General features: G+C 37.5%; 1 protein-coding gene across 1 annotated transcript; it reads right to left on the bottom strand.

Annotated features, from left to right (window-relative positions):
* Nucleotides 1–1,144: 1,144 nt before the first annotated feature.
* IAA33 (indole-3-acetic acid inducible 33) lies at nucleotides 1,145–2,432 on the bottom strand. The gene is made up of 2 exons (XM_010267149.2): nucleotides 1,534–2,432; nucleotides 1,145–1,390 (listed from the first exon to the last, which is right to left on the bottom strand). Exons 1-2 carry the CDS (start codon nucleotides 1,971–1,973, stop codon nucleotides 1,312–1,314), a joined length of 519 nt encoding a protein of 172 aa, XP_010265451.1. The 5' UTR covers nucleotides 1,974–2,432; the 3' UTR covers nucleotides 1,145–1,311.
* Nucleotides 2,433–15,118: the final 12,686 nt, after the last annotated feature.

Here is a 15,118-nt window from a genome sequence, read left to right on the forward strand (position 1 = left end):
AACTCAGCACTGCATCTATGTATAAGTTATCGTTGAATGATGTGGCTGATCAATCTTCAAGGTAGTGGTCTGGCTTTTGGCATCATCAGTTAGGAAGAAATTTTGGCAAATCAAAATCATCCATCCTCAGGTTGGTATGTTAATTTGGAGATGCTTAACAGGAGTATTGCCTCTTAACAGGTTGGTATTTCAATCTATTGTCTGTTAGTGCTGAAATTGGTGAATCGGTAAGACATGTAAATGCACAGGTCATACAATCCTATTCTACTGCTCCTGTTCCTCATCGCTGGTTAAAGCCTGAAACAGATGTGCTAAAAGTCAACTTTGGTGGTGCTATATCTTCTTTAAAGTGGGTGTAGGAATTACTATTAGAGATCATATGGGTGATTTCTGTTTTGGTCGAGCATATGTGGGTCTCCAATTAATTTTAGAAGTTGAAGCTTCTTCCATTACTTTAGAGGGTGATTGTGCAATTGTTTCATGTCTGTTGGAGGGAACTTCACAGCCTCCTTGAAGTATTAGATCTGTAATCATAAATGTGGTAGCAAATCAGATGTTATTTATCAAAATTCATGGGTGGGTTTTGATTGGTCAAAACTCTTTCCATATCATATCTTTCCCATATCATAGATTTTCGTATTAGATCTACAATTGCCAATTGCATATGTTTGATTTCACAACTCCCTCACTACCCAGTTAGTTGGGTGAGAGTGGGCAATGTTGAACACAGGAAAGCCTATTGGGCTTGAAGCATGGGCAGCAAAGACCCACCCGTACTTTGTGCTGAAACTTAATTAATTATAATGGGGTGATGAAAATTGAACACTAGACCACTTGGTCAAACTAGCACTAATATTATCTCAGAAAACCAGTGAACCTAAAAGCTTAAGCTGTTAAGTGAGGTCTTAAATATGTTTTATTCTCTAACATCCTTTATTATCTGTTAATTAAAACTTAATAGATTTTACAAAATTGTCATGCTCAATTTTCCGTTACCAAATATAACCTAAGTGACCCTTTGAAGATTCTCAATGAAATCGGTAACAATTTCCAAAGTCAGACACACATACACACAATCTGTTTCATTCTCACATGCACTGAGCACATGCAAGATGATGGATTCAACTCTTTTACTCATATAAAATACGAAAACAAGAAATTCTACATTTTATTAATATCACACATTATAATGGAGGCCCCAATTTTTCAAGTTCTCTTGACAAGGGTTTCCTTTGGATGTCTCTTCCATGCTTTCTTTCTGGATAGAATTACAAGCTAGTGATAATTCTAAGCTACAATTAGAGCAATCAGTTACGCCCCTCCTTTTCCCCTCCTTGAATTTGACTTCGCCGGAAGTATTCGAATTCTCTTAGCCACACGAACAAAATCCCTACAAATAATTTATATTCAAGTAATAACAATAATAATAAATCTAAACCCGAATTTTCATGGTATCCACAACTCACAACCAATTGAGCAGAAAAGATATTAAGTAAAACTATTACAGTTACCGATGAAAGAAATGGAACTTACTTCCAATTAAGATCTCCGGCGAGGAGGAGGTCATCTTCCATGTCTTCATAGGCAATAAGGTGACCGGGAATGGCGTTTGAGAGGTCGAGGTCGTTCTCCAACTGAACTTCTCCAACTTCTCCGGCATCCACAAACATGTGGTGCAGTGCCTTAGCTAGGCTCTTGTAGCTTGTGTGCTTATGGAGGCTGATCCGCTGGCATATGGACCGGCCTTCGAGGACAACAGTCACCGGTGGGATCACAGACGACACTAGATCATCTTCGATCCCCGGGAAACCAGAGATGTTAGAGCTACCCATGAAGGAAGAACTATTATATGTTGCACCGGCGAGTCTTGTGTAAAATCCGGTCGAATTGGGACGGTGGTCGTCGACTGCCGCGAATCTCTTTTCTTGCCATCTCCTCTTCAAGGAGACATGTTGAGCATCCAAACCACTCATGGTTTCTCACTATATGTTTCTTGTGTTTTAGTCAAAACGATCTCATGGGTTACTCTGAGAAGGAAAGAGAAGTTGCAGCCAAGAAACTGAGAAGGATTTGCTGGGTTTATATTGAGAGAGGAAAAGAGAGGCTTCTGTTGGGTGTTTGTTCTGTTCTGGCGAGTATAAATGAGAGAGCACAAATGTCGGGAGAGGTCAGATTATTGTCTGCAACCTCGTGCTTTCCTTTTCCTCTTTGAAAGCCATTAATAGGTCTGACCACACCATCTTCAAGAGGGTAACTATCCTCTCTCTCTCTCTCTCCCAATCCTTGGCTATGACAGCCAAAGGAAAGAAACTGCGAAATGAGAGGAAAAACGTAAAACAGAGAAATTGTGTATTCAACAATTACCAACACAACCGAGTATTTCTTGTACGAGTATGTTTGCTTGCAAGTGCAAAAGTGGTGTTTCTATTACTCTTGGAATTCAATTTTGCTTGGTTTCGAAATTGTAATCTCATTTATTAATATAATCTTGGGATGGATGTGAAAGGCGTGAAGAAAAAGTAAGCTTCTGTGTCTACTGATTTGAAGAGAGCGTAACCAAAAATCTTGTCATAATGCGTAGCGGAACAGACTAGAAGCTGTGGACTTCCATGCAATTAGGGTCACAGTGAGACATTTTGTCATAGGGATTTGCCAGATTCGTCAGAATAAAACCAAAGATTCCGATCCAATGTTGGTGTGCTATGTGCCTATTTGGTCCACTGTGAAGCCAAGTTGTACTGTTTCAGGACCCAGCCTTGTAACTTGCGATTCGTAGGCCGTGGAGACGACCGCGCTGCTGTCGGCGAACGGCTCGCGACTTTGACTCTCAGGTGGTCGGGAGCCTCCGTCACTACTTAAATAATTTTCTTCCTGTGAGATACTCTAAGATGTGGAGTTGTCTATGTTAGATAAAAGTAAGTCAAATCCGACTGTTCATCATATGGCCCTGATCGGGGAGCTGTACAGAACGTGCATCATATAGAGTTACTGAGTTAGTATGGGGATGATGAACCTCGGCTCAAAGGTTAGGAATTATCGTAGATTGGATTAGAGAATTAGTAATTTAGGCTGTATTTGGTTGAAGTGCAATTTTATTTGTACTAGTACAAATGTATGGAAATATAAATTAAAAAAACGCAAATTCTCATTTAATTTTGTTTTGGGTTTTATTTTATTCTGCTTTATATTTTAATTTAGTTCATTTGTACTTCAATCAAATAAAATAAGTTAAAATTTGAAACAAAAATATATCAGAATTTATTTTTGAATCATTTGTACTGCCATAATTTTGTATTAGTGCAAATTTATTTGCATTGCAACCAAACGCAGCCTTAGTGAGAATGTTGGTGCAAGGTTATAAATACGTACCATGCTATAGTCAGCTGGCTGTCTCTTTCCACACTAGCTATTTCACACCATTAGCGTTGCTCATTGTATTATGAACAATAAACCATCTCGTGGCCCAAATTGTAATTGCTATTGAAGTTTGCATTTGACATTGGATTGGATGGTTAATAGAGCTAATGACAGTAACCCCAATCATGGAGTGTAGTGTAGATGAGAAATTGGATGGTGCATGAATGTGGTGTGGGTGAAAATAAATCACATCTCAACAAGGTAGTGTAGATGTGTGGATTGAAATACATCAAACGCATCTGGGAAAGCATGTCACTCACGGTAAGAAATACCACAATAGCATGGATTGATTTATGATAGAAAACCCGTGAGCACTAAATTTGTCCTAACAAATCGTGGAGCATTTCGAGACGGAATATATCATGGTCAGACAACAATACCAAACATCCCTAAGTTTTCATATTCTGGTTAAATTACAATTTTTATGGTTTGAATGGGCTGTCCTAATCTAAAAAAAAAACAATGATTTGGTGAATATTCCAAGTTCAGATCTCTTACCCACAAAGATCCTATTTGCACCTATTTACAAGACACTACAACTGTACATTGTATATTAGAAACATCTTTCGTATTTATATGTTATCATTCATGAAGAGATATTCTCAATATACAACTGTAATGTCTTATGGGTAGAATTCTCATGGATAAGAGATCCAGATTGGAATCTTCGAGTATTAAAACACATTGGTTTTGGCCGTCCAAATATTCCCAACTTGACCGACTTAACTTCTTCTACCAAACGTGCTGGCATTATGGACTGAAAGGAGATTTCTTGAAAGCAAAAGTCTTACAAATACACAGAGAGCAGTGCATCCATTCAAACATCAGAAACATCTCCTATGAAGTTAACATACATATATAAGTACATATATAAGAGATAGATATTGAGATTTTTCAGGAGGGATCAAGTTAAAATGTAGATCTTGTAAGGTTGTCCAAACGACCTGACTGGTCGATAGGACTAATTTCCAATATTTTATGTTTTAATAAAGGGTTTTTAAAAGTTCAAAACTAATGCGAATGAAACCAAGTAAACAAGTTGCTGCATCATAATCGATGGTTGTATTTGCTGGTCAATTGATGAACAACTCTCCACCTATTGGGCAGTGCTGATGGATACATGGAGGCTTTTGGATTTGGAGTAAATATGCACGAATGGAAGCATGACAGATGGTTAATTTGATATAAAAGGACAGTAAAACTATATGGAACATGACCCCAGTGATTTTACATTGGTGATATAAATAAAGCTGGTTAGATTAATGCTTGTGTATGGAGGACTGAATTATATTTAACAGCCTAGGGATCTATAAGGTAGGTCCTATTGGAAGATGAGTTGGTTCCAGATCCCCAGTTATGATGTCACGTGTCTTCGTGTCATAGTCGTAGACAATTGGCATCAGATCTAATTTGCCAGTATTTTAGTAGTCATGGTACCAGCCATTCAGACTGGATCACCTGTTGTGGGCACTCAAACCGAGAGAGAGAGAGCACACAGCCATTGAATAGCTATTTTTTTTTATTGCAAAGTTAAGTCAAATACAAGAATGACAGGCACCCCTCCCATTAAACAAGGAAATAGAAGATAATCTACGGTCAACAACAGAATTATTCGAGGCTGAAGTAGTAGTATCCGTGGCAAAATTTGCATCTCTTAACACGTTGACAAGGAAGATTTAAAAGAATTGCGCCGTTTAGCCTTTCTTTCCCGTGGGTTGTTGATTGATTAGAAGCTTGGCAGCCTATATTTTGATTTTTTTTGTTCGGTTGAGAAAAAATCTATCAGTCAAAAGATGATTCCCAAAAAAAGATGTATAAAGTCCGTTTTGGGTTATTTTCAGGAGGTTTCAAATGGAATTTTTTGATTATTTGCATTGAGTTTTCGTACGACAAGATGTATGAAAAGATGCGACTTAACTAAACAATCTTTAGGCTGTTAAGATCTTAATGCAAAATCTTACATCATTTTTTTGGTCATCAGATCTATCAGAAGATCTTTCAAAACAGACTTGCCAAACGGTACCAATAAGATTCTGGGTGTCACAGAATATCACTTCTCCCTCTTTAAACATTAGCGAGAGATGGTTAGAGAGGTTTTAACATGGAGATCTTGAGATTGATCAATGAGACCCAATCATTTAATTTCTGATTCAACAGTAGAGATTGATACTTCAGCTTCGTTATAAAAACACTATTGCAGTGTTATGCTCCCCCCATCCTCCTGCCACCCACTCCCATCTTAATCCCTATCAATTCACCAGGCCACCCAAAGACAACACATCTCTTCATTTTTTTTCTGGGAAAAATGGAGGCTGCAGCAACATCCTCTTATTCCAGCAAGCTATCCCAAAAGATCATGGCGATAGCTGTTGGAAAAACTCATACTCTCTTACCCCATGTTTTGAATTTGTTTAATAACAATATGGTTGTGTATATTAATGGGGAAGAGAAACTTTTAGCTCAAGACTGAGGAAACAGACAAGCTATTCCCAATTTGAGTTAATTTTGGTTTGTGCAATAGAAAGAAAGAAATGTTTTTTCACTTTTCGGTGGCAAACATAGGGTAACGAGCATATGAACTAAAAATAAGGGAAAATAGGATTTTAAAATTTTTAAATGAATTCACAGAGGGTACATTTAAGTCAATTAATGAAAACTTAGGATATGTTTAATTAGGGTAACAGACTTAAACCTCTCCTGAGGTTCGTAATAAATACTTATACCTCCTCTCTAGTAATTTATATGACCTAAACCTCCCTTGTTAGAAGAATATGCATAGAATCCATTAAAAGACATTTTTACCTTCTATCACTCTTTAAATTGTCAAACAAAACCATATAAACTGCAAAATCAGGAAAAAAAATAGGACAGGATGCCTTGTGAAATTCTCCCTTGCAAGCTATCTACCATTCTCTACAAATCCTGCTTAATTTCCAAAAGACACATTTCGAAGGCACCTCTCCCGAAAAGAAACAAATTTGTAAGTTTTAGTTAATTACAAACAATAAAAGAGTAGTCTTGTGGATGCTTTATTCTGTTTTGTAGATGCATCGTAACCAATCTTTCTTCCAAAACCATATTTATAGAATCTCCTGTAGTTGAAGCTAGTATAAATGTTTTTTCCTACATATCTTGACTCATGAGGAAAAGAAAGATTATCACTAATAAACTAATTTAAAACAAAACACAACAGAAATACTGAATAAGGAGTAATGGAAAGGGATTTTTTTCTGGTCATAAGAGACAACCAAATTACATTAGGGTTTCAGTTTTGGATAAGGGCAAATTTGGATTTTTATGAAATTTTACTTGTGCATGATATCACATGCAAGTGGATCATAACAGATTTGTTAGAGGAGGGGAGGTTTTTGTCCAATGATCTCACCCAATACGGGAGGTCTTAGTCCAATTTCAAAACAGAGGGAGGTTTCAATATTTATGAGAAATGTGAAGGAAGGTTTAAGTCTTTATCCCTTTTAATTATCATTGAAACGTTAAATAACATGATTTTTTTACTAACGGATTTCATTTATTTCAATGTGATCACAAGAACGATTTGAATTTGCATTGAAAACCAATTGTATGATATTTTGACTAATATATATTATTTTCTTGTAGTATATCACAAGAAAATGTTATATGATAAATAAATAATTAAAAATAAATAAAACATTTATTTATTTTAATATATATTTTTATATATGATGTATTTTGTATATGCTACAAGTGGGGACCAATGTGATGCATGGAATTTGTTAAGCAAAATCTAAACAATAGAAACTATAAGGCAGGGTTTGGTTAAAAGGAAAAAGTAGGGTAAGGAAAGGAAAGGTAGTGAAACCCATTGCTCACAAGGAGGTTAAATTGTGTATGCCCTTATCTCCAATTATATCGATGTACATATGCATTTATGGTAAATTAATAAATGTATATAATTGATTCATGTTATATTTGGTGTGTTTCTGTGAAATTACCCTTCAATCGAATGCTTATGAGACTCATGTTAGTTTAAAATGTTCTCACCCGTTGGATAGACTTGGGGAAGTTTATCTTGCCAAGGTTGACACTAATGTGCTGTCAAGTAGATTGGAGTAGGTTGTCTCAGTTGCCAGGATTAGATCCGAAGCACATGTAGTGTGTGTTTGTTTGAAACACTTAACTCGAACCATTTTCCAACTATGCCATGGACCTTGAAGACTAATGGGCAAAACTGAAAAATTACACCTAACCCCTATACTCGATTATGGTACTGTATTGGGTGTCAGATTGGGTTGCCTTTGATATGCCAATCAATGAGATCCTTTGGGGGTTAAAACCTGGGTATGTTGGGACAGTCTGAGAATACACTCGAGTGGGTGATCATAATGATAGGATCAACCTCTTTGTCGGACAAAATGAATGATCAAGACTGCACTCTCTTTAACAGAAACCAAAACTGCCGATAGTCGATTCCAAACTTGTTTGAGATTTGTTTTGCAAAATATATTTTTATGAATATATATATATATATATATATATATATGTTTTATAAAAAAGGTTTGCAAAATGTTTTAATTCCTGGGATCCATCCGAGAAAAGAGTGCAACACTGCACCTTGTAGACAGGGGAGAGGTCCTTCCCTATTGGGTAGTGTTTGATCATTAAGGGTTGAGACATTAAGTGTAAGACCATTTAGGGTTGTTATACTTGTTGCGCTATATCTCATTTAAGTCTATTGTCCTTGGGCCTTTATAGGATGGCTGAACTCAATAACCATTTAGTGTAAATGGTCATTGGAGACTGATGGGCAAAACTGAAAAATTACACCTAACCCCTAGACTCGATTATGGTACTGCATTGGGTGTCGGATTGGACTGTCTTTTATATGCCAATCAATGAGATCCTTTGGGGGTTAAAACCTGGGTATGTTGGGGCAGTCTGAGAATTCACTCGAGTGTGTGATCATAATGATAGGATCAGCCTCTTTGTCGGACATAATGAATGATCAGGACTGCACTCTCTTTAACAGAAACCAAAACTGCCGGCAATCGATTCCAAACTTGTTTGAGATTTGTTTTGCAAAATATATTTTTATGAATATATATATATATATATATATGTTTTAAAAAAAATATTTGCAAAAGGTTTTAATTCCTGGGATCCATCCGAGAAAAGATTGCAACACTACACCTTGTAGCCAGGGGAGAGGTCATTCCCTATTGGGTAGTGTTTGATCATTAAGGGATGAGACGTTATAGGATGATTGAACTCAATGACCATTTAGTGTAAATGTTGGGACCATTAAGAGCCCATACTAGATGGACTTAGGGGTTCATTGTGCTTGGTAGTGAATTCAGCTAGGCTTTGTCACAGAAGCTGGGCTAAATCCATATGGGCTTATTTGAGGTCATTATTGGGGTCCCACACCAAACAAAGAGAGCCAAATTGGCTAGCAACTAAAAGGGGATATGAGTCACTTGTTAAATGGGCCTAAGGCCCATGATTAAATACATTAATTAGGGTGTCACATGATAGCTTAAAACAGTCATGTGACATGGACGAATATGGGTATGGATATGGGTTTGGATAAGCAATAAGATAAGAGGATAAGTCTTATCCACTTAAAAGAGTCCAAATCCAAATAAAGATTTGGATTAGACTCTTCTTAATTGGATTAGGAGTGCTGATTTTTAAGGCTTATAAATAGAGGAGGGTGAACTGCTCCAGATCACTATACTTTCAGCTCTCTCTCTCTGCTCTTGCCGCCCAAGAACCTAGCTTGATCTCTAGTTCTTTGACTGATAAAGATCAATTCTTGCTTCTGATTTTTGCAAGACAAATCAGAATAATTTTGTGCTCACCTCCCTTGCTCGATCCAAGCTGTTGATTGCAGTTCTTGCTAAATGACTGCGTTGTTGAACCGGCTTCACCCTAAGTTGCGCCATCTTCAATAGAAGCTGGTTTTGCTACACTCTTTGGGCGTGAACACCCACTTTGGGAATTACACGTGTGGAATCGGTATAATGTATTCTTCTCCATTTCTTTTGGTTTCAAATGTAGTTCGATTTCAGTGCAAGAACGATCCTTAAAAAATACGATTTTTCTAAAACTAGGAATACGATTCCCGAAAGGGAAAAAGAAATTTTTGAAATTTTGCCCAACCATCCAGTATGGTTCGGCCATCCATATGATGGATTTCCCCTTCTTTCAGTGGTATCAAAGCCAAGTTCAATCTTGAATCGAAATAAACCAGATTTGTAGCAGAGCCCAAACCGGCAAAACTATTCTACCCGATTTGCACAATTAGTAGTTTTTTGAGAATTCAGTTCTTAGTTTTGGGTGATTTGATTTGAAATTATTTTTTATTTTATTATGAAATTATTTTAGAATTGTTCTATCATTATTTCTTGAATTTTGGGTTGTTGGTGTGATGGAGATCGAATTCTTTATTGGTGCCAAGATTTGCGCACCCTACGTTTTATTCATTTGATTTTGGTCTATAAATAATTTTTTTATTTTTATACAAAATGTATTAGGATTTATTCTTATGTAATTAATAGAAAATTAGGGTTTTCTATAATTTTACATTGGAAGAATTGCTAGAGCGTACGGAGAAGAAGAAATTTTTGTAGAGAAATCTGCAATCTGCGATTAACAGTTACTTGCAGGTTTGCAGTTCGTCCAGAACAGATTCGGACCATCACACTTGTAGCCCTAGATTATGTGTTTTTGCTATGCTTGATTGTCAATATTCAGCTGTTAATAATTTCAGATCAAAATCTTGAGAATTGTAGCATGTTTTGGACACTAAACCCTAGGCCGAATTGAACTAGTTTGGTCCAAACTAGCTGGACCAAATCCATGGTTCGATGGGTTCTGATCTCAGCCCTATGGATCATGTTTTAAGTGGATCAAATTCGGTTATGGGCCAAGGGTTTGATGGCCCATCACATGGTACAATTTGGTTCACTCTTGAAAAACTTAATTTTGCTAAGTTAAAGCAACATCATCCCATTTTTAGCATAACTGCTATATGGGCCGAATTGCTTTTGCAGTTTATCCCATATACCTAGATGATATTATTTGATAATTCATGGGCCTTAATGGGCTAATTGTGTGTTAACTTAAAATTTAATTAGGGTTTTACAAGCTTCTGATTGATTGGATCAATTTGTAGTTGTGAATGGTTGTGATGTGCTAAATGCACATCATTGCCATGATGCACTCAAATCATTGGATAATCTCCCTTTTTCAATGGGCCCCCTTATCAATTTCCTCTCCAAGAGAAATCCCGCGGAACCCTAGCCCATTTTGGGCCCATTTGAATCTAACTTTATGAAAGTCGACGGGAGCCACTTTGTTTTAACCTAAACCAGACCTAGAGAATGTTTTGTTCCCTCCAATTTAATATAAGTGCAAGTGATAGGGAATATCATATGATGAATTCTTTAAAGGCCTTTATCATTAGCATGAAGGTGAGCTGAATTGGTGGATGGAGATGCACCATAAAATTGGGCTATCCATTTGCTGGTCCAGTTGGTAGGATTGTTTCATAAGATGATAGGGGCGTCATAGATCGATGTGAAAGAGGCCTATCCTAAAATGGAAGACTTTTTCACGGTACCTTGGGCTCCACGATATGACGCGTCAACACTTACTACACAGAAATGTTTAACCTAAAATGGCAATGAACCTTGTTTGATAGAGGCCAAAGGGAAAGCTCATTGGATGAGAGGATGTGATCCTTCATAAAAAGTGGTGAGGTTTTACAACTGAAACAATTAGCTTCATGCACCTATGTGATTTCCCACATTTCTAGAGACATGCACCGTGTCTCTGTTACTAAGATAGGAGGAAAATCTCAGAGATTAATAAATTGACATGGAACATAGATAAAATACCTTTCTATATAAATAAAATGAATCAATTTTTACGTTGTGGACTAATATCTGTTGCCTTTTATAAAAAATGGCAAACAGACAATTCACCAAGTTGTTGAATGATAATAAACATAAGGGACCCAATTATGCTGACTGATATCGTAACCTTAATATGGTTCTAACGTCCGAGAAATTGGACAAGATTGCTAAGAACCCTGCTCCGGAACGTCCGGGTAATAGGGCTTCCAAGGGTTGAAGGAGAGAGTATCAGGAATGGGAGGATAAGAATTCTCTTGCCCAGTGTTACATCGTAGCATCTTTAGACAATCAAATCCAGAGACAATTCGATAAGATCGAAGTCTCAAAAGACATTTTGGATAGCCTGAAGACTATGTATGAGGAGCAGAATCATTTTGCCCGTCAAAACGTCCTTAAGCTGTTGATGACCATGCAGATGACTGAGAGCCAACAAGTCCATGACCACGTCATGAAAATGATGGGGTATATTAATGAACTGGAGGCTCTTGGTTCTCAGCTCGATGAAGACACGAAAACTGATCCCATCCTTAACTCTTTGCCTCCCTCCTTCAATTAGTTTGTCATGAATTACAACATAAACAAACTAAATGTTAGCCTTCAGGAACTCAGCAATATGTTGTAGAGGGCCAAAGACTTGATTAAAATGGATAAGCCGGTAGCCATGCTTGTTGAAGGTGGCAAGTCAGACAAGAGAAAGAGGAAGGGCAAGAAGAGGCCTTAGAAGAAAGTGGGCAAGCAAGAAAAGTAGAAAAAAGACAAAGCATTGGACGCATGTCACTTTTGCAAACAAACCGAACACTAGAAGAGGAACTGTCCTCAATATTTGGAATTCAAGAATAAAGAAGACAATTGTGAATCTCTTGTCATAGAGACCAATATGTTGATCACTTCTGCATCCTGGTGCATTGACTCTGGGGCTTCTATTCATGCATGTAACGCATTACAAGGGTTCAAAGAAAGCAGAAGGCTGAGTGATGACGAGGTAATCCTTTACTTGGGGACTTTTGCAATTGTTGCAGTTACAATTATAGGAACTGTGGATTTAGTTTTCAAAGAAGGCATTGTGAAACTTAAAGATTAGCTTTATGTACCCTCACTAAGAAGAAATTTGATTTTTTTTTCAAAACTTTGTAAAGATGATTATTCTATTCTATTTAGTGATATGATTACTATTAAATTGAATAACAAATTCCTTACTCATGGAGAACTTGAGAATGGTTTCTATGTCTTTCGTCCTTCTCTAAAAACAAACATAACTAAAACTACATCGGAAATTATCCCCAAGAAAAAAACATGTGATATGGATAATCCCACATGTTTGTGGCATTACCGACTTATCCATCATACCAACATAGATCGTATCATAAGGTTGGTAAATGATGGTCCTTTGGATTTTCTAACTGTACAAGCTCTTCCAAATTGTGAACCTTTCATTCAGGGCAATATGACGAAACGACCACTTGCGGAAAAGCCTAAAAGATCTACGGGCACACTTGACCTGATACAAATTTATGTATGTGGTCCCATGAATGTTAGGACACACAACCAGCAGTATTACTTGATAACTTTCACCGATGATTACTCTTGGTATGGTTACGTGTACATAATGAGACATACATCCAAATCCTTTGAAAAGTTCAATGAATTCATATAGAAAGTCGAGAAATAGTTGGGGAGAGAGATCAAGGCCCTTTGATCAGATCGAAGAGGCGAATATCTATCCGACAAATTCAGGGACTACCTAAAGGACAATGAGATTGTATTACAATTATCACCTCCTGCTACACCACAATTAAACGGTGTGTCCGAGAGGAGAAACAAGACTTTATTAGATATGGTCAGATCACTTCTCGTCCACTCAGAACTATCTATATCATTTTGGGGATACGCATTAGAGACTGCTATATACGTGCTGAGCCGGGTTCCAACCAAATCCGTTCCTAAGACTCCCTATAAGCTTTAGACCGGTAAGAAACCAAGTGTAAGACACTCGAAGATTTGGGGTTGTTCGATACATGTTAAAAGAACAAGTGCTGACAAATTAGAATCCAAGACCTATTTGTAGGCTACTACCCCAAAGGCTCTGTAGAATACATCTTTTATGACCCAAGAGAACAAAAAGTGTTTTGTAGTCGAAATGTCTAATTCTTGGAAGAAGATTATATCTTGGACAATCATCATCAAGCAATTATTCTTGATGAGGAGAGCTCAAGAGTAGTTGAAGATGTCCCACATGTTCCACATAATACCTAACTTAGAAGATCTACCCGGGTCTCTAGATCTCCAGTTTGTTACAACTATGATTAAGAAAGTTACTTGATGAAAGCCACGATTAGTGAGGAAGATTACTGACTTATGTGAAAGTTATATTAGACATAGATTCCTTAAAGTGGATAGATGCCATGAAAGTCGAGATTGACTCAATTGAAGCCAATGGAGTCTAGACTCTCATAGACCTACCCTCTGGGGTGAAAGCAATTAGTTGCAAATGGATCTACAAGAGGAAGAAGGGCCTCGACGGGAAAGTTGAGACCTATAAAACTCATCTTGTAGCAAAAGGGTACACTCAGAAAGAGGGAATCGATTATAAGGAAATCTTTTCGCTAGTGGCCATGCTTAAATCCATATGGGTCCTACTAATTGTAGCAACACACTATGACTATGAGATTTGGCAAATAGATGTCAAAACTGCATTCCTGAATGGGGATCTTACCGAATATATCTATATGCAGCAACCGTAAGGCTTTGTTGCTACTAGTCAGGAACACATGGTGTGTAAACTTAACCGATCCATTTATGGACTTAAGCAAGCTTCAAGAAGTTGGAACATCCGATTTGACTTTACCATTAAACAGTTTAACTTTGAGTAGAATCCGGATGAACCCTGTGTTTACAAGAAATCAGTGGGAGATAAAGTTACTTTCCTGGTTCTGTATGTAGACGACATTCTACTCATTCGGAATGATGTAGGAATGTTGACTACGGTGAAGGTATGACTTTCATAACAATTCTCCATAAAAGATCTTGGAGAAGCCTTCTACATCTTGGGACTTCGACTCTATAGAGATAGATTGAAAATGATAATAGGATTATCCCTATCTACTTACATTGACAAAATTGTTAACAAATACAACATGGAGAACTCCAAGAAGGGATTTGTCCCTTTCAGACACGGAGTCACTTTCTCGAAGGGTATGTCTCCCAAGACTCCTGAGGAGATTGAGGGCATGAGAGAGGCTCCCTATGCCTCAGCCGTAGAGAGAATCATGTATACAATGTTGTACACTTGACTGGACATTGCATAGTCTGTGAGTGTAGTAAGTAGATACCAATTAAACCCAAGACATGAGCATTGGACTGCTGTAAAGAATATACTCAAATACCTTCGGAGGATAAAAGAGTTGTCTAGTATTCGATGATAGAAAGCCTACATCTGGATACATCTTCATGATGGGGTCCTATGCAGTTAGTTGGAAAAGCAACAAATAAGGGTCCACCGTAGATTCCACGGCTGAGGCCGAGTACATTGCCGTAAGTGAAGCTGCCAAGGAGGTAGTAATGATGAAGAAATTCATTCACAAATTATGAGTTATTCCATCCAGCACATCACCCATTCCGCTGTTGTGCGACAACACTGGAGTCATTACTCAGTCTAAGGAGCCAAGAGCCCATTCGAAGTCAAAGCACATAGAGAGGAAGTACCATGTACTGTGAGAGATTGTTGGTATAGGGGACATTCAGATTTAGAATGTAGCATCAGCGGAGAATGTGACAGACCCATTAACTAAGCCACAGACACAAAA

This window comes from Nelumbo nucifera, chromosome 8 (genome assembly GCF_055504915.1).
Source record: "Nelumbo nucifera cultivar China Antique chromosome 8, China Antique-T2T, whole genome shotgun sequence".
Taxonomy (NCBI): domain Eukaryota; kingdom Viridiplantae; phylum Streptophyta; class Magnoliopsida; order Proteales; family Nelumbonaceae; genus Nelumbo; species Nelumbo nucifera.

What these genes read in the sequence shown, in the direction of transcription:
- IAA33 (XM_010267149.2), bottom strand. Translation starts at nt 1,973, where the DNA reads ATGAGTGGTTTGGATGCTCAACATGTCTCCTTGAAGAGGAGATGGCAA. An exon ending in GCCGGAGATCTTAATTGGAA is followed by an intron (nt 1,391 to 1,533) that starts GTAAGTTCCATT and finishes AATTATTTGTAG; the next exon opens with GGATTTTGTTCGTGTGGCTA.